The sequence below is a fragment of the Podarcis vaucheri genome (assembly GCF_965113315.1).
Source record: "Podarcis vaucheri genome assembly, chromosome: 9".
In the NCBI taxonomy this organism is placed as follows: Eukaryota; Metazoa; Chordata; class Lepidosauria; order Squamata; family Lacertidae; genus Podarcis; species Podarcis vaucheri.
In genome coordinates, this window is record NC_138767.1 from 2,381,581 (window position 1) to 2,405,269 (window position 23,689).

The 23,689-nt window shown below is 47.6% G+C and overlaps 1 protein-coding gene across 1 annotated transcript in view; it reads right to left on the minus strand.

Moving 5' to 3' along the window:
- ATP6V1B1 (ATPase H+ transporting V1 subunit B1) overlaps window positions 1-23,689 on the minus strand; it is a 75,588-nt gene that overhangs the window by 16,245 nt on the left and 35,654 nt on the right. Inside the window, exons 3-7 of the mRNA XM_082236508.1 lie at window positions 23,051-23,149; window positions 12,982-13,075; window positions 6,397-6,474; window positions 4,772-4,911; window positions 1,828-1,929 (exon numbers count right to left, since the gene is read on the minus strand). Of these exons, the coding sequence (XP_082092634.1) occupies window positions 1,828-1,929; window positions 4,772-4,911; window positions 6,397-6,474; window positions 12,982-13,075; window positions 23,051-23,149 (513 nt within the window). The remainder of the gene's footprint in view (window positions 1-1,827; window positions 1,930-4,771; window positions 4,912-6,396; window positions 6,475-12,981; window positions 13,076-23,050; window positions 23,150-23,689) is intronic.

Here is a 23,689-nt window from a genome sequence, read left to right on the forward strand (position 1 = left end):
TGGGGAGGAATGTTTGTCGAGCCAGCAGGTCAACTTCCTAGAATCATAGAATCATAGAGTTGGAAGAGACCACAAGGGCCATCGAGTCCAACCCCCTGCCAAGCAAGAAACACCATCACAGCACTCCTGACATATGGTTGTCAAGCCTCTGCTTAAAGACCTCCAAAGTAGGAGACTCCACCACACTCCTTGGCAGCAAATTCCACTGTCAAACAGCTCTTACTGTCAGGAAGTTCTTCCTAATGTTTAGGTGGAATCTTCTTTCTTGTAGTTTGGATCCTGTTTCCTTCTGGGCTGGGACAGACTTCCTCTGCATGTGACTAGAGGTGGGCGTGGCCTCACCTGTGCAGGTAACGACAAAAGCACAGGGCAGGGCAGCCATCTCTCTCTCTGTGACTACATGCATCAAAGAAGCAACATCTGCTTAGCCAAAGATGCTCTGTTCCAGCCAAGAGAGGACAAAGGGACTGTCTCCTTATGAGATAGTTTCCAGGTATATGTTATTTTTCTAAGATAAGTCTGCCTTCTGGGATCCGACTGTGAACAGAATGTGACTAAAATCTTTTTATACTTTTATAGAAGACTGTGTCGTGTCTTATCTTTTATGAGGGAATAAGGGGAAAATACCAGGACAGTTATTATAGAGCCTTTAGTGAGCCTGAGCAAACGCATCCGCTGTGAGTTTAGAAGGGGGAATGTTACTCTGCTAAATTGTGGAACTTGTTAACACAAGTTGGAAAAGCTATAATCAGACAATATATCCTCTCCTGCATCCCTGAACATTCCCACACTTCTGAGTCTTATAAAATCACATCCACAAGAGCAGTTTAGGAAAACCTCCCTCCATCAAGATGCGGCTAAATATCCTTAATAATAATAATAATAATAATAATAATAATAATTCCATTCTGCCTCAGGTGGAGGGCAGAGTGTAGACATCACAATTAGCAGCCATCAATAGTCATCTCTTCCTCCATGAATTTGCCTTGTCCTCTTTCAGAGCCATCCAAGTTGCTAGCGATCCCTGCCTCCGGTGGCAGCGAGTTCCATAGTTTAAACTATGCGCTGCGGGAGGAAGGACTTTCTTTTATCCCACCTGCCAATAAAGATGACCTGGGGACCAGCGTCAAAGGTGGGCTGCCAAAAGGAAGTGCTTGCAAGGACGTGGCTGTCCACTAGGGGGAGCAAGATGCTGCCAATTAGCTCACCTGGCTGCCTGGGAGATGCTCAAAGCCTGAGGATGCAGCAGGGAAGCTTGTCTTTTCCCAGAGGGAGGCCTCTTGCGCCACCAGCCCTGCCGCCTCCGCTGAGCATCCCTCCAGGAAGGTTCCTACATCACTGGCTAGGGCATGATATTTGACGTTTTCTCCTTGCTTATGGCTTTGATCTTTAGGCTACCACTAAATCGAGGCTGCATTTTAAACTGTATTCTAACTTATATTTTAACCAACTGTTCGTTTTGTTTTTAATGTTTTTACTGTATTTATATTGGGTGTTAGCCGCCCTGAGTCTTGGCCGGGGAGGGCGGGGTATAAATAAATTATTATTATTATTATTATTATTATTATTATTATTATTATTATTATACCAATAATGCCAAGGTTGCAGGTTTGATCCCCAGACGGGACAACTTCTTTTTCCCGCATTGCAGAGGATTGGACTAGATCATCCTTAGGGTCTCTTCCAATGCTGTGATTCTGTGATTCTATGAGATCCCAATGGCTCCTCATGTGTCAATGCAAGGAGCGTGGCCTACTCTGGTGCAACGTGAATGGGGAGAAAGCTGACCAACAGCTAAATGATGCTCAAAAGGGAACAAAAACTCACCCCCATGGCGGCAAAGACGATGGCAAAGTTGTCCTCGTGGTAATCCATGACGTCTTTGGATTTCTTCACCAGCCCTGCTTGCCTGCAGATCTGGGCTGCGATCTGAGGGGAGAGGCGAAAGGAAGGCAAGGCTACCGTCTCAAGGACAGAACAGAGGAGATGGCGCACCCTCCAACATTCCTCAGATGAAAATAAGGACGTCACACACCCACACACCCCTGACCTTCCTCGACTCCTCTCCCATTTCTTGCACATACCCCTCAATCAGCTAGTGAGTTTTTAACCCTCTGTCCCAGTTTCTGGGGTGTTTTGGACATAACTTTATGACCACTGCTCCACAGATAATTGTTGTTATACACTTCCCTTCACCATATACGGTAGATGGGGTATGTACTTTTGGTTTTATTTCATATTGAATTGTTCATGCGTATAGGTAAAGGTAAAGGGACCCCTGACCGTTAGGTCCAGTCGTGGCCGACTCTGGGGTTGCGGCGCTCATCTCGCTTTATTGGCCGAGGGAGCCGGCGTACAGCTTCCGGGTCATGTGGCCAGCATGACTAAGCCGCTTCTGGCGAACCAGAGCAGCACACGGAAATGCCGTTTCCCTTCCCGCCAGAGCGGTACCTACTTATCTACTTGCACTTGACGTGCTTTCGAACTGCTAGGTTGGCAGGAGCAGGGACCAAGCAACGGGAGCTCACCCCGTTGCGGGGATTTGAACCGCCGACCTTCTGATCGGCAAGCCCTAGGCTCTGTGGTTTAACCCACAGCGCCACCCGCGTTCCAGTTCATGCATATAGTTTGTAATAATTTGAGTAAGTTGCCAAGTATATGCAGGTCATTGTTTCAATAATTCATTTGCAGTTTATGAAGCGCTTCTGTATCCTTCTGCTGCACTGAAGAAGAATTCCACGAAACAGTGGCTATATCCAGAATCAATGTTCGCTACGTTTGTTTGCAGACCACTTCGGCAGCGTTGGACATCATAAAACAAAGCTTTACGGCTTGTTTTCGTCAGATAAGAATCTGCCCCATTGCTTCTTTCAGAGACTTGCATGGTCTACAAAGACTTTCAGAGACTTATAAAACTTATGTCTATTTGGTTCTATGTTTTCAAGAGAAACCATTAAGAGTGCACATTTTGTGTCTTCAGAGATTTATAAGATCTCTGTTTATTTGGTTTTTCATATTGTTCAAGGTTCCATATAGATTATATAAAGAGTTCATATTGATATTGCATTGTTATACTTGGTCATTGTGTTGCCTTGGATATTACAGTGGTACCTCGGGTTACAGACGCTTCAGGTTACAGACTCCGCTAACCCAGAAATAGTACCTCAGGTTAAGAACTTTGCTTCAGGATGAGAACAGAAATCGTGCTCTGGCGGCATGGCAGCAGCAGGAGGCCCCATTAGCTAAAGTGGTACCTCAGGATAAGAACAATTTCAGATTAAGAATGGACCTCTGGAACGAATTAAGTTCTTAACCCGAGGTACCACTGTACTGTGTTTTGGACAAAAACATATGCATTCCTGCCGCAGGAGAACGAGGAGAGAGAGAACATCTTTTGTGCCATCTTGAGATCCTTGGAGGAAAAAAGCAAGCTGTGTGCCAAAAACTGTGATTCTTACATTGCTGTGGGGTTGGACCCTTTGCAGTCCTTTCCACAACTCTGCAACTCTACGAAATAAATAAATGAAGGGCCTTTGCTGGCCTCTCAACCCACCTCCCTCCGTTACTCTCCTGTCAGGCGGCGGAGCGCCCAACACGCCAGGTCCTGAGTTTATCATATTCACTCTCGCCTGTCACTCCCGATTAGTCAGAACAGTTTCCACCTGACTTCCTCCCTGGGTGTGTATCTGTGGCAAGGAAACTGGTCTGCTTATTCATTTGTCTATTGGATATGTACCCCACCTTTTCCTCCATGGGGCTCAAGATGGCATCATGGTTTCCCCTCTTCCTCATTCAATCCCCACAACAATCCTGTGAAGTAGTCTGGGCTGGGAGAGACAGAGACCCAGTGAGCTGCATGGCCAAGGATTCGAACCCTGGTCTCTATCCCGGGCGGCACACCCTACCCCCAGGTGCATTCACACGGAGATGAGCCTCGGTGTTTCAAGTCTCAACTAGGGCCAGGGCCTTTTCAGCACTGGCCCCGACTTGGTGGAACGCTCTGTCCCAAGAGACTAGGGCTCTGTGGGACTTGACATCTTTCCGCAGGGCCTGCAAGACAGAGCTGTTCCGCCTGGCCTTCGGTTTGGACTCAGTCTGACCCTTCTGTTTCCCTCCCCTTATGGTATTGATCTATGGGCTACTTTTAAAATGAGGCTGCATTTTAAATTGCATTTTAACCTGTATTTTAAATTGCCCCCCCATTATGTTTTTACTGTAATTTTATTGGTGTTAGCCACCCTGAGCCCAGCTCTGGACAGGGAGGGCGGGGTATAAATAAAATTTATTATCATCATTATTATTAAGTCCGTCAAAGGGCAGTGTGGGGCAAAGCAGCCTGGCGTGTCAGCAGAGGTCCAGATTTCCCGCCAGGAAATAGGACAGGAGTGTCTGTGTGAACCAGGTCCAAGGTCCTTAAATTGATTTACGAAAAGTCCAGAGCAACATCTGTTAAGGGTGCCTCAGGGTCCGCCTGAGCCCTTGTGTCCCAAATGAAATCACCTGGAGGCTGGTTTCAAAACAAGGAGAAGCTGAACCTTGAGTGTCATGGGCCCAGTCCTGTGGAACTCTCTGCCACTGGAAATTCAGCAGGCAACTTCTGTGCCAATGTTTAATTGCCTGCTGAGATCTTGGTCCCAGAGAGCGTTCATTCTCTAGCGTGTGGCTCTTCGATTTTTAAAAACGAACGCGAGAATCCAGACAGAACAAATTCCGGATGGAGCAAAATGGGGGGGGGGGGGTTAGGATCCGGACCTCAGGTGCATACGCTTACCTCATTGTGGGGGAGACCTGCGGCAGAGAAGATGGGGATCTTCTGACCCCTGGCAATGCTGTTCATGACATCGATGGGGGAGATCCCAGTCTGGATCATCTCTTCTGGGTAGATGCGCCCGTGCGGGTTGATGGGCTGGCCTGGGGGAAACGAGGCAGGAGGAGGGGGGGGGTCATAGAATCGTAGAGTTGAATCCAACCCCCGCAGGGCAGGAATCACGGTGCATCTAGTCTAACCCCCGCAGGGCAGGAATCGCAGCTCAAATGCAGCAATCACAGCTGGCCAGCCAGGGATGGCTAGAGTCACTAAGCAGAGAGCAGTGGTCATATCGAAGCAGAGACTATAAGGCTTTGCCGCCTCGCTGTTGTTGGTAGACCAGCGGTTGCCAACGTGGTCCCTCCAGATGTTTTGAACTACGTGGTGGGCTGGGGCTGATGGGAGTCTCAGTCCAAAGCCTGGTGAAAGATGCAGCAGGACCCACAAAACAGTCGCCATTCCTGTCTTGTTAAAAGCGGCAAGCACAGATTTAAAGTTCTATGTCTGAGAACTCCAATCTTTTTTCTGTCCCGGAGCTTTCTTTGTGAAATCCTGCTCTTATCTCTCAATAGGAGCAAACGGAAGAATTGGCATTTGTTCTGATTCAATGCTAAAGAGTGGGTTTTCGTGGGGAAACATTCAGGCCCCCCCAAAACCCCCACAACAAAACCAAAAAAGCTCAGACACGGAGCTTTTAAGTGCAGACTTTGCTGGAAAGAGCAATGCCGAAGGTAAATGTAGAGAAGCCCTTAGTCTCAGCCTAATCTACCTCACAGGGGTGTTGTGGGGATTAAATAAGGGGCGGGAGAGAACCATGTAGACCATCTTGAGGTATAAATGCAAAAAATAAATAAAGGAGCCCTATACCAGGGACGTGGGTGGCGCTGTGGGTTAAACCACAGAGCCTTGGGCTTGCTGATCAGAAGGTCAGCGGTTCGAATCCCCGCAATGGGGTGAGCTCCCGTTGCTTGGTCCCTGCTCCTGCCAACTTTGCAGTTTGAAAGCATGAAGTGCAAGTAGCTAAATAGGTACCGCTCCGGCGGGAAGGTAAATGGCATTTCTTTGTGCTGCTCTGCTTCGCCAGAAGTGGCTTAGTCCTGCTGGCCGCATGACCCGGAAGCTGTACGCCGCCTCCCTCGGCCAATAAAGCGAGATGAGCACCACAACCCCAGAGTCGGCCACGACTGGACCTAACAGTCAGGAGTCCCTTTACCTTTTACCTATACCAGGGATACTGAAACCCTATTTCAGTGGCCTGAACTGGTTCCCTCCCTAAGACCCTACTGATTTTGGCAGTGCTGGCAAAAAAGGAGAGGGGGGAATAGAGGTGGGGAGACCCCAGCAGCCAGATATAAAGGAAGTAGATAAATAAATGCGGGGGAACAGAGGAAAAACCATGGGGTTTCTCTGCCTGGAAAAATTGAGTTTCTTACTTACGACCGTGACACTCTGTTTCTAGATATGGGAGACCTGTTTAAGAGCAGAGGGAGGTCAGGGCTTTCACCAGTTCCCTTTGACAGCGTCTTTTTCGGAAGGGATGGGTCCAGCTGAATCCCTCCCCACCTGCACAGATCAGACTAAGGTCTCACCGTTAATGTCCAGGAAATCTTCTGCCATAACGGTTGGTCCTTTGTCGATGGGTTTGGCAGAACCGTTGAAGACTCGACCTGCGGAGAGACACGGGCGTGAGAAGGAGGGCCTGGTGTGAGACACAACCGCAGGCATGCGCGGGAATCATCTTTGGACACCTATAGCCCTAAGAGCACGTGGAGAGGCTGCTGTATCCGGCCAGTGGCCCATCTAGTTCAGACTCCAGTTCTCACAGGGGCCAACCGGTTACCTGCGAGAAGGCTGTAACCACAAGAGCATCTCTCTCCTTCTGTGGTTTCCAATAACCAGCATTCAGAAGCAATTACTGCCTCCAGCCATAGCTGTCAATGTTTCCCTTTTTTAATGGGAAATTCCCTTATTCCGAATAGGATTCCTCGCAAGAAAAGGGAGAAGTTGACAGCTATGCCTCCAGCTGTGGGCAGCAGAGTAGAGCCATTCCATAGCCTTATCCAACAGACTTTGGGGAATTGCCTCTTTTTAAGGAAAGGGCTGCTGATGTGATGTTTTTGCTGCAATGATCATCAGCTGTTGGTTAGAGGGTGGAGCTGACAAGGTTAAGATTGCAGGTTTGATCCATATTCCTGTGTTGCAGTGGACTGGACTACATCATCCTCAGGGCCCCAACTCTATGATTCTATGCTTTAATAGATACTTCATACGATCTTTCAATAGATCTTTCATATATGAGAACAGCCAACATGATTTTCTCACTGCGCCAGGAGAAATGTCGAAAGCAGAGACATCCCTTGTGCATCGCCTTCATATATATATGAAGAAAGGTCTATGCTACAATTCAACCCTAAACTGAAGACCCATATTGTTAGATCTGCACTTCTGAAGCCAAGCCCATATAGCTGTTTTAACCGATCTTTTAATTTTTCTTACAAACTTTTACGCACCCATTATCTATGCTTAATTAAATATTCTATATACAGTGGTATCTCAGGTTACATACGCTTCAGGTTACATACCCTTCAGGTTACAGACTCCGCTAACCCAGAACTATTACCTCGGGTTAAGAACTTTGCTTCAGGATGAGAACAGACGGCAGCAGGAAGCTCCATTAGCTAAAGTGTTGCTTCAGGTTAAGAACAGTTTCAGGTTAAGAACAGACCTCCGGAACGAATTAAGTACTTAACCTGAGGTGCCACTGTATATGTTTAAATCTATGTTTGGTTCTTGCTCCTATTTATTTAATAATTATTCATTTAGATTCATACTTTTATGCTATTTATTTAGATGTTTGCTTATGCTGGTCTATGACCGTAATAAAGTACTTGACTATCTATCTATCATTATCTATCTATCTATCTATCTATCTATCATCTATATCATCTATCTATCATCTACCTACCTACCTACCTACCTACCTACCTACCTACCTACCCATCTCTATCTATCATCTATCTATCTATCTATCTATCTATCTATCTATCTATCTATCTATCTATCTATCTATCATCTATCTATCTATCTATCATCTATCTCTATCTATCATCTATCTATCTATATCTATCATCTCTCTCTCTCTCTCTCTCTCTCTCTCTCTCTCATCATCTATCTAATCTATCTTTCTTTAATTCTATTGATCTTAAATTGTTTTTAATGTGCTTTTTCTCCTATGTTTCTGGCTGTTTCTATTTTATCTGCAGGGTGCCTTCAGTAAAGAGGAAAAGGGGGGGGCATAAATAAATATAAAGAGTTAAAAGAGGCTCTTGAGAGGCCAGACGGCCCTTGCTGGAACAATTCTTGGGTTGGGGCAACTGGCTAAAATGTTTTACAATGTATTAAACGTTTCTAATTTTGATTCCACTCTTTTGTTTTTGTCAGATTGGGGTTAGTTAAGTGTTCAGCTGGGGTTGGCGGTTATTATAATTTGGGTATAACTGTAAATGGTTTATTATTGTTGTTTTTGTTGTTATTGTTATTACTAGTTTCTGTTGATTGATTGATTGATTGGTTTGTTGCCTGTATAGGATATTCTGTATTTTTAACCCAGCCTGATGAACGGGATTAATAATAATAATAATAATAATAATAATAATAATAATAATAATATAAAACGGAATGTGAGCTGATAGTCCCGTACAGGACTGTGCAGAAAGCAGCCAAGTTCTACCCCACCCGCAGAGGGTGCCGACTGCATTTCAGAAGTGCCATGGTGGGAGTGGCACGTCCTGGGCAGGATTGGCAGTGTGTGTGGCTTGTGCTTTTGCTGCACCTAAGCCTCAGGTGCTGGAGGAGACTCTGGAGAGTCCCAAGGACTGCAAGAAGATGAAACCTCTCCATTCTGAAGGAAATCAGCCCTGAGTGCTCACTGGAAGGACAGATCCTGAAGCTGAGGCTCCAAGACTTTGGTCACCTCATGAGAAGAGAAGACTCCCTGGAAAAGACCCTGATGTTGGGAAAGATGGAGGGCACAAGGAGAAGGGGATGACAGAGGACGAGATGGTGGGACAGTGTTCTCAAAGCTCCCAGCATGAGTTTGACCAAACTGCGGGAGGCAGTGGAAGACAGGAGTGCCTGGCGTGCTCTGGTCCAGGGGGTCACGAAGAGGCGGACACAAGTAAATGACTAAACAACAACAATCCTCAGGAAGGGAGCGGGCAAAGGAGACCGGGAGGTAGGTCCAAGAGGTATGTGTGTGGCAGGAGTGCCAACTTGGCCCTGAGACTGTGGGTGCCTGGGGCCATGGTGCCATGCAGCGTGCCGGGCCCTGGCACCAAAAATTGTGCCCGGCCCCTTCATGGGGAATTTTGCGGGTGCTGGGGCACCCAGGGCTCCAGGGAGTTGGCACCTATGGTGTGTGTCACGCCGAGTGGCTAAGCTGCAGATCTTGCAAGCGCAGGACTCCAGCCTTGTTTTGCAGCTGCAGGTGCTTCGATTGAGCATAGGTTTCTCTCTGCTCTTTCTCTCCTCCCTCATCCCTCCCTCTCTCTCTCCTTTTCTTTTTTGTGCTTCAGTGATGTGTGTCTAAGGCAAATAGAACGCGTCGTGGTGAATACCAAGCTTACTGGCCTTTCATGGTCCTCTGGCTCCTTCCTCCCATTTCCATCTTGGCATTGATCTTCATTTGCTGTGACAAGGACAGTGCTTTTCTACCGTCCCTCTTAAAGGACCGGAAGAAAGTTGTTGCGTGTTGTGGGGGGGGGACTGGTTGGCGAGGGGGAGGCAGGGAGGGCGAATGCAGCTGTATTGATTCCTCCCCTGCGGTGGCCGATAGCCAATCTATAAAGAGGAGGTGGTCTGGCGGATGTTCAAGACGGATCTTTGGGCGGAAAGGTTAATTTGGCCACCTAAGGAAATGAGTTGGTGGGGGGCAGAGGAAGATGATGGATGGTGGCTAACAGATTGAGGTTGAATCCTGACAAGTACTGTTTTTGGGGGACAGGGGGCAGGCGGGTGTGGGGGACTCCCTGGTCCTGAATGGGGTAACTGTGCCCCTGAAGGACCAGGTGAGCAGCCTGGGAGTCATTTTGGACTCCCAGCTGTCCATGGAGGCGCAGGTCAATTCTGTGTCCAGGGTGGCTGTCTACCAGCTCCATCTGGTACGCAGGATGAGACCCTCCCTGCCTGCGGACTGCCTCGCCAGAGTGGTGCATGCTCTGGTTATCTCCTGCTTGGACTACTGCCATGCACTCTACGTGGGGCTACCTTTGAAGGTGAAACAGAAACTACAACTAATCCAGAATGCAGCAGCTAGACTGGTGACTAGGAGTGGCCGCTGAGACCACATAACACCGGTCTTGAAATACCTACATTGGCTCCCAGTTCGTTTCCGAGCACAATTCAAAGTGTTGGTGCTGACCTTTAAAGCCCTAAATGGTCTCGGTCCAGTATACCTGAAGGAGCATCTCCACCTCCATCGTTCTGTCCGGACACTGAGGTCCAGAATGCGGCAGCTAGACTGGTGACTGGGAGCAGCCTCCAAGACCATATAACACCTGTCCTGAAAGACCTACATTGGCTCCCAGTACGTTTCCGAGCAAATTCAAAGTGTTGGCGCTGACCTTGAAAGCCCTAAATGGCTTTGGCTCAGTATACCTGAAGGAGCATCTCCACCCCCATCGTTCTGCCCAGACACTGAGGTCCAGCTCTGAGGGCCTTCTGGCTTTTCCCTCCCTGTGAGAAGCCAAGTTACAGGAAACCAGGCAGAGGGCCTTCTCGGTGGTGGCACCCGCCCTGTGGAACACCCTCCCATCAGATGTCAAGGAAATAAACAACTATCTGACTTTTAGAAGACATCTGAAGGCAGCCCTGTTTAGGGAAGATTCTAATGTTTGAGGTTCTGTTGTGCTTTTAATTCTGTTGTGAGCTGCCCAGAGTGGCTGGAGAGGCCCAGCCAGATGCGCAGGGTATAAATAATGAATTATTATCATTATTATTATTATAGGTGCAGGAGATGCGGCCGTGCGCTGAAGCTCACCTTGACTCGGGTGCTCAGGCCTGTCTCCTGCTCTGCCAAACTCAAGCGCGGCCTTTGCACAATCAAGCCACAGACCCACCTGGTCCAGGTGGGCCTGCCCCCCTAAGATCCCGCCCCCTCCTACTAAAAGGTAGGAGGACAACCATGGTTGGAGGGAGGTGGCAGCCTGGGAGGAGGACAGCCATGGCCAATTTTTGGCCCAGTAGCCTCTGGTCTCCTCCTGTTTTTAGCCATAAGGGCTGATAATACCTACTGGGTGAGCCCTCCTCCATGGCACAGTGGTAAGAGCATTGGCTTTGCATGCAGAAGGTGTCAGGTTCGAACGCTGGTGTCTCCATGCTGGGTTGGGGACAGCTGCCCCAAACCCTGGAGACCTTCGCTGCAGAAAACACACTGGTGAAGTAGAACCCCGCAGCCAGCTGCACTGAACCCTGGTGAGCCGTGGGTTCAATCCTGCTGGGTGCTTTTTCTCAGGCTCTTCTTCCGCTCCTCATTTATTTATCTAGAGCTTCTGAACCCAGCTCTTGAGCCAAAAAGGCTCTCAGAGCATCCATACAATCTGAACACAGCAGCCCTTACCCTGCAGGCTTACAATCTGTTTTTAAAAATAGAATGGCATGCCATGAGACGACACACAAGGAAAAGGACACAGGGATGGCAGAGGAAAACCAAAAGTCAGACTCCAATTTGTAAGCTGTTGTTCCGATAATGGGCAGCTGGCAAAGAGGTGCTCAATGGAGCTGGGCCTCCAGCAAAGGTGATGAAATGAGAAGGGATAGTGATGGGATGGTGGCGCCTGAGGCCTGATGGAGCTAGCCTTTTCACAGCTCATTCATTCATTATATTTCTATGCCAATTTTCACTGACATGAGCCAGAATACAGTATGGCTTACATACAATAAATTGCATTATTATTATTATTATTATTATTATTATTATTATTATTAATAATAATAATTTTATTTATACCCCACCTTCCACAACCAGAGCCGGGCTCAGGGCGGCTAACACCAATAAAATCACAGTTAAAACATAATGGGGGGGGAGATGGGAGGGGGGGAGAAAAAAACAAGCAAACCCCAATTTTAAATACAGGTTAAAATGCAAATTAAAATGCAGCCTCATTTTAAAGTAGCTGATAAATCAAGACCATAAGGGGAGGGAAACATAAGGGTCAGACCGAGTCCAAACCAAAGGCCAGATATAACAGAACATCACAACTGCAACTTGAATCGTGTAAAACAATTATGAACCATCAGTAAAACTAACGCCTTCTATAAAGCACTTTGCAAAATGGCTTAAAAAATAGGCTGAACTGCACAACCGCAAGGAAAGTCCTATTATGAACTTCACAAAGCGTTACTGCACTCATAATCCACAAAGCAGCACTGACAACGTTAGCCAAGCTAACAACCCGCAGCAAATTCACACTCCCTCTCTCTCCCTGCATCAAAAGACAGATCCATAGCACAGCAGAGCTCAGGATGGAGGGAGCTCCACTTCCCAGTTCTCCCACTGCTGGAATCCTCAGCTACACCCCAAGGGAGGAGACCAAGGGACCAGCCTAATCCCAGGGTCAGTGTCTAGGCCAGCATTTGCCTACCTGGTGCCTTCCTAATGTTTGGGACGACAACTCTAGGGTTGCCATACGTCTGGAATTTCCCAGACATTACCGGGATTCGGCTGTTGGAAACAGTATCTGGGGGGAAATCACTGTGATTTTACTGGTGTTAGTCATCCTGAGCCTGGCTCTGGCCGGGGAGGGCGGGGTATAAATAAAATTTATTATTATTATTATTATTATTATTATTATTATTATTATTATTAAACTGAGGTTCTGCCCCCACTAACAAAAATCCTGGCTATGCCCATGGCTCCTGTGGCTCAGAGCCAGTTCCTGTCTCCCACTCCGGCACCCGAAAGCCTCTCCCTGCTTCAGCTCCTTCCATGGCAGCCAGCGCCATCTCCCGCTGCCCTTTGGCCTTTCCCTTCTCTTTCCTTTGTTCCTGCAGCCTCTGGCGGCCTTTTCGCTCCCCCGACGGGATTAGCTCACACTTCACTTTGCAGCTGTAGCAACGCATTACCCGAGACGGATTCCTCCTCCTCCTCCTCCCCGATTCCCCCGTTTTTTACGTACCAAGCATGTCCTCGGAAACAGGTGTGCGGAGAATGTCCCCCGTGAACTCGCAGGACGTCTTCCTCGCATCGATCCCAGATGTTCCTTCGAACACCTGCAAGGCAAGGGCCCCAGAGGGCAAGGACCCAATTACGGGCAATTAGGGAGGATTAACGGCAAATGAGGCCAGGCAGGTCCAGATGGGAAGGGAGCAGGGAGAGGGGGCTGCGTTTTTGCGCTGGGCGATCTGCATTTGGAGGAATTTTCGCCAGCAAGATGAAAAAGAAGCGTCTCTCTCATTGCTTCTTTTGCTCCTCCCCAGACACTTTGGCTCTCTGGGTCGCAATCTCCCATTTAAGCCTAAGAACATAAAAATAGCCAGTGGCTCGTCTAGTCCAGCAGCCTGTTTTTGAAGAGCAAAAAAGGACACATTTGCCGACTTTTACTTATAACCATGGGACGCGGGTGGCACTGTGGGTTAAACCACAGAGCCTTGGGCTTGCCGATCAGAAGGTTGGCGGTTCGAATCCCTGCGATGGGGTGAGCTCCCGTTGCTTGGTCCCTGCTCCTGCCAACCTAGCAGTTCAAAAGCACGTCAAAGTACAAGCAGATAAATAGGTACCACTCTGGTGGGAAGGTAAACGGCGTTTCCGTGCGCTGCTCTGCTTTGCCAGAAGCGACTTAGTCATGCTGGCCACATGACCCAGAAGCTGTACGCCGGCTCCCTTGGCCAGTAAAGCGAGATGAGTGCCACAACCCCAGAGTCGGCCACGACTGGACCTAATGGTCAGGGGTCCCTTTACCTTTACTTATAACTATGGGTCGCTGTGAGGACTCTCCTCACGAAAAGGAGGGTGTGTCCTGGAAAAGGAGGACATATGGCAACCCTACCAAACTCCTCATAGAACCCAGGAATCTCATTATTGGCACAAAAATGGAAGCAAGAAGAATTACCAAGGAAAGAAGAATGGCGGATGAAATTGATGGACTATGCAGAACTAGGTAAATTAACAGGAAGGGATCGAAACCTGTGGGTTCAGAGATTCATAGAAGACTGGAGTAAATATATGAGCTATTTGAAAACTATTTGTTGTGAACAGATTACACTAGTAGGACTGCAAGAAGTTCTGTAAGGAGAATTATTTGAAATATTGCAAGAAAGATTATGAGGAGAATTATTAGTTAATGATAATTAAGAGAAATTAAGAAATTAAGAAATGCAGAATAAGTGATAAGAGCGACAAATCATCAGAGGTGTTGACGGAAGTTGTATAAGATAAGAAGGTATGTTATATGATTGTTGGAAATGATATGTTAAAAAAACCAATAAAAATGTCTCTCTGTGTGTGTCCCTCTGTGTGTGTGTCGTATTTTTCACTCTATAAGACGCACCAGACCACAAGATGCACCTAGTTTTTGGAGGAGGAAAACAAGAAAAAAAATATTCTGAATCTCAGAAGCCAGAACAGCAAGAGGGATCGCTGCACAGTGAAAGCAGCAATCCCTCTTGCTGTTCTGGCTTCTGGGATAGCTGCGCAGCCTGCACTCGCTCCATAACACCCAGACACATTTCCCCTTACTTCTTCTACACAACAGAATGACAAAGAAAGAAGCAAGCCAATGGGAATCGCCCAAGCAGGACCAGAGCACAGCAGTGGCAACCCTCCTCAGTTGTGGTTTGCAGCAACTGGTATTCAGAAGCATTGATGCCTCCAAGAGTGGAGGGAGGACAAAGGACAAAGGACCCCTGGTCCTGAATGGGGCAACTGTGCCCCTGAAGGACCAGGTGCGCAGCCTGGGAGTCATCCTGGACTCGCAGCTGTCCATGGAGGCGCAGGTCAATTCTGTGTCCAGACCAGCTGTTTATCAGCTCCACCTGGTACGCAGGATGAGACCCTCCCTGGCCACGGACTGTCCTGCCAGAGTGGTGCATGCTCTGGTTATCTCCCGCTTGGACTACTGCAATGCTCTCTGCATGGGGATACCTTTGAAGGAGACCCAGAAACTACAACTAATCCAGAATGCGGCAGCTAGACTGGTGACTGGGAGCAGCCACCGAGACCATATAACACCGGTCCTGAAAGACCTACATTAGCTCCCAGTACGTTTCCGAGCACAATTCAAAGTGTTAGTGCTGACCTTTAAAGACCTAAATGGCCTCGGTCCAGTATATCTGAAGGAGCGTCTCCACCCCCATCATTCTGACCGGATACTGAGGTCCAGCTCCGAGGGCCTTCTGGCAGTTCCCTCCCTGAGAGAAGCCAAGTTTACAGGGATTCATGCAGAGGACCTTCTCGGTAGTGGCACCCACCCTGTGGAACGCCCTCCCACCAGATGTCAAGGAAATAAGCAGCTATCTTGTCTTTAAAAGACATCTGAAGGCAGCCCTGTTTAGGGAAATTTTTAATATTTAACACTGTATTGTTTTTAACACTTGATTGGGAGCTGCCCAGAGTGGCTGGGGAAACTCAGCCAGATGGGTGGGGTATAAATAAATAAATTTATTATTATTATTATTATTATTATTATTATTATTATTATTATTATTATTATTTCCTCTCAAGTATCCTCTTTCCCTGGCTAAACATGCCCAGCTCCTTCAACCATTCCTCATCAGGCTTGGTTTCCAGACCCTTAATCATCCTGGTTGCCCCCACCCTTTTTGCCTCCACAGCCCCCACCCAGTTGGTTGCGTGAAGAGGGAAACTGAGGTGTGCAGACCCCATTGGGTGGCCCAACGCGCCCTCCTCTCTCTCCCACACATGATGCGCTACGTTTGGAGCAACTGGCCTCAGATGCTTGGTGCCGCCTGGATCCTTCCCGGCTTCCTTGGGGGAGAGGGGACCCGGGTCACCAACATCCCTTCTGAACTGGCATTTTTGGAAAACCGCTGCAACGGAAGGAGTAGCCCAGCATTGCTCCCATGGCCAATGCAGGCCGTGGTTAGCCGGAGGGAAAAGCACCTTCATAGCTGCCCACTTATCCCTTTTCTTGCGAGGAATCCTATTTGGAATAGGGGTTGTTGTTGTTGAGTCGTTTAGGCGTGTCCGACTCTTCGTGACCCCCTGGACCAGAGCACGCCAAGCACTTCTGTCTTCCACTGCCTCCTGCAGTTTGGTCAAACTCATGCTGGTAGCTTTGAGAACACTGTCCAACCATCTCGTCCTCTGTCGTCCCCTTCTCCTTGGGCCCTCCATCTTTCCCAACATCAGGGTCTTTTCCAGGGAGTCTTCTCTTCCCATGAGGTGGCCAAAGTCTTGGAGCCTCAGCTTCAGGATCTGTCCTTCCAGTGAGCACTCAGGGCTGATTTCCTTCAGAATGGAGAGGTTGGATCTTCTTGCAGTCCATGGGACTCTCAAGAGTTTCCTCCAGCACCAGAATTCAAAAGCATCAATTCTTCGGCGATTAGCCTTCTTTATGGTCCAGCTCTCACTTCCATACATCACTACTGGGAAAACCAGAGCTTTAACTATATGGATCTTTGTCAGCCAGGTGATGTCTCTGCTATTTAAGATGCTGTCTAGGTTTGTCATTGCTTTTCTCCCAAGAAGCAGGCGTCTTTTAAGGGAATTTCCCTTAAAAAGGGGGAAATGTTGACAGCTATGTTCTAATTGGGTCCAGCGTGCCTCCCCCTCCCCTATCCATCCCGAAGGGACCCCCGAAAGGCTCCCTTTGATCGGAATAATATTTGACACCGTTTGAAGGCAGTGACCTCCGGACCGCTGCTTAAATTAGATCCATGTGGCCCCTTGCGAAAGAATGTTCACACGTCGGCCAGCTGTTGCGGCAGGGTGGGGTGGGGGGCTGGGAAGGGTGGAATAAGCCCCCCACCCCAGCTCTGTGTATATCAGGCTTTCCCTAAGCGGCTTCTGCCAAAGGCCGGGCAGGGGGTGCCGGAGAGGCTGACTCCCTAATAGGATTAGAAGGGCACTACAGAGGTCTCTGTGGCATTAGAGGGCTGAAGTCTGGCCGCTCGCCAGCAGAGGTCCCCCGCAGGTCAACCTCGCGGGTCCCTCGCCTCCACAGGGCTACTAGGCTCAAGGCGTTGCTCATCAGAGCAGGGCAGGTGGGAAAGGGCATTCTGCGCGATCTCAGAGGGTGAGGAAAGGTCAGGGGGCAAAGAGATGCGAGCATCCCTGGGGAGGCACCTGCTTCTCCGCACGGAGGGGCAAACTGTGCAGCCCCCTCCCAGCAGATAGAAGAAGACCCTTGCTAAGCCGAAGTCCCAGCCAGCCACTCACCCCCAGATCCAAGGCACGGGGGCTGCGCTTAGAGAGGGTCTGCTCCTTTCATGATCTGGTCCTCTGGATAGAGCTGCTGTGCGGTCACGGAATGCGGACAAACATTCTGGGTGCTGGCGAGGGAAAGGTCCGTCCTCGTACATTGACGCTGTGGAAAGACAATTTGGCTGGGAGAAAACCTGCAGGGTTGAGATTGCCAACTCCTTCCTTCCTTCCTTCCTTCCTTCCTTCCTTCCTTCCTTCCTTCCTTCCTTCCTTCCTTTTTTTCTTTCTTTCCCGGGCGCCACTGCCCTTAACAACAGCCAGATGGCGGAGGGAATTTAGCAAGGAGAGTTGTTGTCTCCAAGTGAGGTCTAGCTAGCCTCATTTGCTAGCTCGGGCTTCTGTTAGAGGCACTGCTGGCGAAATAGTTGGCAACCCTCTCAGGAATAGGAGGTGATGCACTAGTGAGGGACAGGCGCAGGTTGGAAGATTGGAGTAAGAATGGGAAAGACGGGTGGAGCTGAGGCAGCCAAATGAGAGGTACAAATGACTAGGAGAAAAGCAACCTATAATAATAATAATAATAATAATAATAATAATAATAATAATAGTAATAATAATAATAATAATAATAATAATAATAATAATTTATACCCCGTCCATATGGCTGAGTTTCCCCAGCCACTCTGGGCGGCTCCCAACTGAGTGCTAAAAACAATACAGCACTAAATATTAAAAACTTCCCTGAACAGGGCTGCCTTCAGATGTCTTTTAAAAATAAGATAGCTGCTTATTTCCTTGACATCTGAAGGGAGGGCATTCCACAGGGCGGTGCCACCACCGAGAAGGCCCTCTGCCTGGTACCCTGTAACCTCACTTCTCTCAATGAGGGAACCGCCAGAAGACGAGAAACTGTTGTTTTTTTTTTAAATGGTTGCTGTTTTTTGAAATCTCCCCAGTGCCCCAGTTCAAAAGTTGCCCCACACACCCTGGGCCATGTTCTGCTGTCCTGTGTGTGCGTCTCTCTGGAGAGACTTGGCTTCCCTTACAAAGGGCCCGCCCACTTTTCCTTCTGGGCCCGCCCACCATGGCTATGTGGCCCCCGGAAGGCTACCTTGAAAGGGATGTGGCCCGAAATCTTCCCCACCCACCAACATCCTTTCCGGCTTCCTGCTTTCTCTATCTGCGCTAGAGCTTTCGGTTGGACTCCCAGAGATTTTAGCCTTCTATTTGCTTCTCCGAGTCTCAAGTCAGTATCCCTCTAGGGCATTGTGTATTTACGGCCCTTGTACTTCCAGGTCTTCCTCACCTGCCCAGGTGTCTCAGCCTTGACTTTTGGCTCGCAGTTCAAGAACAACATGAAGCATCAGTTTCTCTCTGCTGCAGAGACGTCTTAAGCAGAGAACGAACCACATCCTGAAAAGGCAAAGGGCAAAGGCTGCTGCCCTGTCTGCTTTTACTCAGGAGTAAGGAAGGGGAAGAATTCTGTCCCGAAGGAAAACAGAAAACTGCCACCATCTGGATGGATAGCATTCAAAACTCCAGCAAATTGTGCTTTTTGAAAAGGTATCCCACAGACTAAAAAGTATATGTTATTTCTTATACGAATATTGCGTGTGGCTCATTTAAATCTTATTGTCAATAATTGAGCTCACGGGGGAAATACTTTTATTTTCATTCAACTTTTATTATTTGTAAAGGGAATCTTTGTATGAGCTGATACTTCTACTATCTCTTTGGAGCTGGGCTGGATCTTTGTGTTTTTGTCCTCCCCCCAAAATGGTTTAAATCTGCTACAATCTGCATACTCCTACAAGAAGCTTTCGCTACCATGGTTTTCTTTGGAGCCTTCAAACATTCTGTAAATAATTACATTGTTTTCTGCGTTGTTTTTGATGTATCCCTGCCACTGGAACGCATTGAAATGACATAATTAATTATGTTGGCTCAGCCATAGCAGATAGGGAGAAAACAGCACAGGTTATGGCAGAGGAAAGTTGTAAATAAAAATAGAAGAGCATTGCTCAATCTGGCCAAAGCCTGTTTTCGCAGTGGCCAGCAGATGCCTGTGAGAAACCCACAAGCAGGATTCGAACACAAGACCGACTCTCACCTCCTGTGGTTTCCAGAAACTGGTCTTCAGAAGCATTTTTGCCTCTGATTGTGGAAGTAGAGCAGAGCCAAGATGGCTGGGAGCCATCAATAGCCCGTTCCTCCTCCATGAATTTGCCCAATCCTCTTTAAAAAAGCCAACAAAGTCAATAGCCATCCAAAACCAGTGGAGTTTAATATAAATGGTAATGGGAACCACTGTGGTTCAGTGGCTAGACTACTGGGAGAGAGCAGGGTTCAAATCCCCGCACAACCATGATGCTCGCTGGACGAGCTTGGGCCAGGCACTGCCTCCCAACCTAGCCTACATCACAGGGTTTTTGTGGGAATTACCGTATTTTTCGCTCCATCAGACGCACCTGACCATAAGACGCATCTAGTTTTTAGAGGAGGAAAACGAGAGAGAAAAAATATTCTGAACGAAACAGTGGATGTATGATTTTTGTGGTTCATGCTGTGGCCACAGACATGATATGTGATTTGACGGTGAGTTTGGGGTAGCCCAGTGCAAAAATCCTGAGGATCCATGTGGATCCGTGCTTTGTAACCACAATTTTGCGCCATTGCGGCCCCACACAACAGTGGGTGCATGATTTCTTGCTGCAGGCTGTAGCCATGGACATGCAATGTGATCTGATGGTGAATTTGGGGTGACCCAATGCAAAAATCCTGAGGATCCATGGGTTTTTACCTCTCCCCTCCCAGGCAGTCTTGTCCCTTATCTCCCTCCTGATTGCTTGCCGATTAGCTGTTTCCTTTCAACACTCCCTTCCCTCTTCAAAATAAAAAAATTCCTTCCAGTAGCACCTTAAAGACCAACTAAGTTAGTTCTTGGTATGAGCTTTCGTGTGCATGCACACTTCTTCAGATACACTGAAACAGAAGTTGCCAGATCCTTCTATATAGTGAGAAGGTGGGGAGGGGTGTTACTCAGAAGGGTGGTGGAAATGGGAGATAGGCAGATAGCTGAGAGAGCCTGTTGACGACTCTTAACGACTGTAATAGGTCTTACAGGAAAAGGCAAGGGGTGAGAAGGTGAGAAATGGTTTAGTCATGTATAGTGAGATAAGAATCCAATGTCTTTGTTCAGCCCAGGTCTCTCCATGGTTTTAAGTTTGGTAATGAGTTGTAATTCAGCAGCTTCTCTTTCCAGTCTATTTCTGAAATTCCTTTGTAGTAAAACAGCTACTTTGAGATCTTGTATAGAATGTCCTGGGAGATTGAAGTGTTCTCCTACTGGTTTCTCTGTTTTGTGATTCTTGATGTCAGATTTATGTCCGTTTATTCTTTGGCGTAAGGTTTGGCCTGTTTGTCCAATATAGAGAGCTGAAGGACACTGTTGGCATTTGATGGCATACACAATGTTAGACGATGAGCAATTAAATAGTCCCGAGATGGTATGTGTGATGTTGTTGGGGCCAGTAATGGTGTTGTCCGGGTGTATGTGGCAGCAAAGTTGGCATCTGGGTTTATTGCAGGCTCTGGTGCCAGTGTCTGTGTTAAGTCTGGTAGTAGTATTATTGTGGGTTAGGAGTTGTTTAAGATTGGGTGGCTGTCTGTAGGCAATGAAAGGTCTTCCTCCCTTCTGTTTCAGTGTATCTGAAGAAGTGTGCATGCACACGAAAGCTCATACCAAGAACTAACTTAGTTGGTCTTTAAGGTGCTACTGGAAGGAATTTTTTTATTTTGACTATGGCAGACCAACACGGCTACCTATCTACTACTATCCCTTCCCTCTTGTTTGCCTTAGTGTCTTTTCCTTAGCTGGCACAGTTTTTTTTGCTCCTCCTTTTCTTCTAATTTCTCTCCTTATTGCTTTAGTCTTCCTGTTTCCCCCCTTTGCAAGTTTGCTGCCTTTTCCTCCCCTCTTCCAGGCAGCCTTCCTTATCCCTAGCGTCCCTTATCTCAATCCCCAATCGGCAAATGATCTGCGGTTTTCTTTCAACACCCACTTCCCTCTTTCAAAAAAAAAAAAAAAAAAAAAGCAAGCATGATTTGCTTTTCTCCCCTGGGTAATTCGGCTCCGGGGACCACCATTCACTCCATAAGATGCACAGACATTTCCCCTTACTTTTTAGGAAGAAAAAGGTGCATCTTTTGGAGTGAAAAATACGGTAAATGAGGATGTGGGAGAATTCAACTCTCCTTCCTTGGATGTTTTTAAGCAGAGGTTGGGTGGCCCTCTATCATGGATGCTGTAGCTGAGATTCCTCCATTGCAGGGGGTTGGACTAGATGTCCCTTGGGGTCCCTTCCAACTCTCCAGTTCTATGGTCCTCTGATTCTGTGTACAGCACCTTGTGCTTCTTAGAGAAAAGGTGGGGTATAAATGCAAAGCGATGGCTGTGCTCTGTCGAAATGTCCCAAAAGTGAGCAATGAATGCCGGGGACAGGCTTATATTCTGCAACCTTTCTCTGATGAAAACAGGGACGTCCCATTCCGCCACAATAATTTTCCTATTTATACCCCACACACCTGACTGGGGTGCCCCAGCCACTCTGGGCAGCGTCCAACATGTATAAAAACACAATAAAACATGACACATTTTAGAAACCTTCCCTCTACAGGATTGCCTTCAGACGGCTCGGGGGGTTGGATAACTCCATCCCCTCCAATGAAAATAAGGATGTTCTAAGGAAAAGTGGGACATTCCGGGATCAAATCAGAAACCTAAGAGTGACTAGTGGGGTGCCACAGGGTTCTGTCTTGGGCCCGGTCTTATTCAACATCTTTATCAACGACTTGGATGATGGACTCAAAGGCATCCTGATCAAATTTGCAGATGACACCAAACTGGGAGGGGTGGCTAACACCCCAGAGGACAGGATCACACTTCAAAACGACCTTGACAGATTAGAGAACTGGGCCAAAACAAACAAGATGAATTTTAACAGGGAGAAATGTAAAGTATTGCACTCGGGCAAAAAAACCGAGAGGCACAAATACAAGATGGGGGACACCTGGCTTGAGAGCAGTACATGTGAAAAGGATCTAGGAGTCTTGGTTGACCACAAACTTGACATGAGCCAACAGTGTGACGTGGCAGCTAAAAAAGCCAATGCAATTCTGGGCTGCATCAATAGGAGTATAGCATCTAGATCAAGGGAAGTAATAGTGCCACTGTATTCTGCTCTGGTCAGACCTCACCCGGAGTACTGTGTCCAGTTCTGGGCACCACAGTTCAAGAAGGATACTGACAAACTGGAACATGTCCAGAGGAGGGCAACCAAAATGGTCAAAGGCCTGGAAACGATGCCTTATGAGGGACAGCTAAGGGAGCTGGCCATGTTTAGCCTGGAGAAGAGGAGGTTAAGGGGTGATATGATAGCCATGTTCAAATATATAAAAGGATGTCACATAGAGGAGGGAGAAAGGTTGTTTTCTGCTGCTCCAGAGAAGCGGACACGGAGCAATGGATCCAAACTACAAGAAAGAAGATTCCACCTAAACATTCGGAAGAACTTCCTGACAGTAAGAGCTGTTTGACAGTGGAATTTGCTGCCAAGGAGTGTGGTGGAGTCTCCTACTTTGGAGGTCTTTAAGCAGAGGCTTGACAACCATATGTCAGGAGTGCTCTGATGGTGTTTCCTGCTTGGCAGGGGGTTGGACTCGATGGCCCTTGTGATCTCTTTCAACTCTATGATTCTATGATTCTATGAAATCAGGGACGTCCCTGGTAAATAGGAACACTTGGAGGCTCTGGTTCAAACCGAGTCCCACTGAGACATGGGGTCAACAGAGTCGTTCTCACCCACCTGGATAATGGCTTTGGAGCCGGACACTTCCAGCACTTGGCCGCTTCGCTGCGTGCCGTTCGGGAGAGTGAAGTTGACAATCTCTGCATACTGGGCAAACTGCAAGGAGAGAGAAGCAAAGCAAAGGTTACAGCAGGGCTCTGGTGGGATTGTAATGTAATCAAAAAAATTTGGGAAATGATATATAATGAATTGAAGAAAATGTTCCACTTAACATTTGTTAAAAGACCTGAAGCATTTTTGTTAGGGATTGTAGGGAAAGACCTACCAAAAAAGCTGAAAAACATTTTCATGTATGCGACAATGGCCGCAAGAGTCCTAATAGCACAAGGATGGAAGACTGAAGAAATTCCAACCAAAGAATCATGGCAAGAGAAACTGATGGATTATGCAGAATTGGAAAATTGACACATAAGCTATGGGACAAGGATAACTGTGACTTCAAAGATGAATGGGAACCCTTTACAAAATATTTGAAGACGCAACAAAGTGAATTGGACTCCTTGGCAGGTTTTGAATAAACACTCACAAACTCTTTATTTACAATAATCAGTTAGATAATTTTTTATACAATTTTGTAACATGCAGAGAATAGCTTTTACAGAGAAACCAAAGATTGGAACTGAGGGGAGTCGGGGG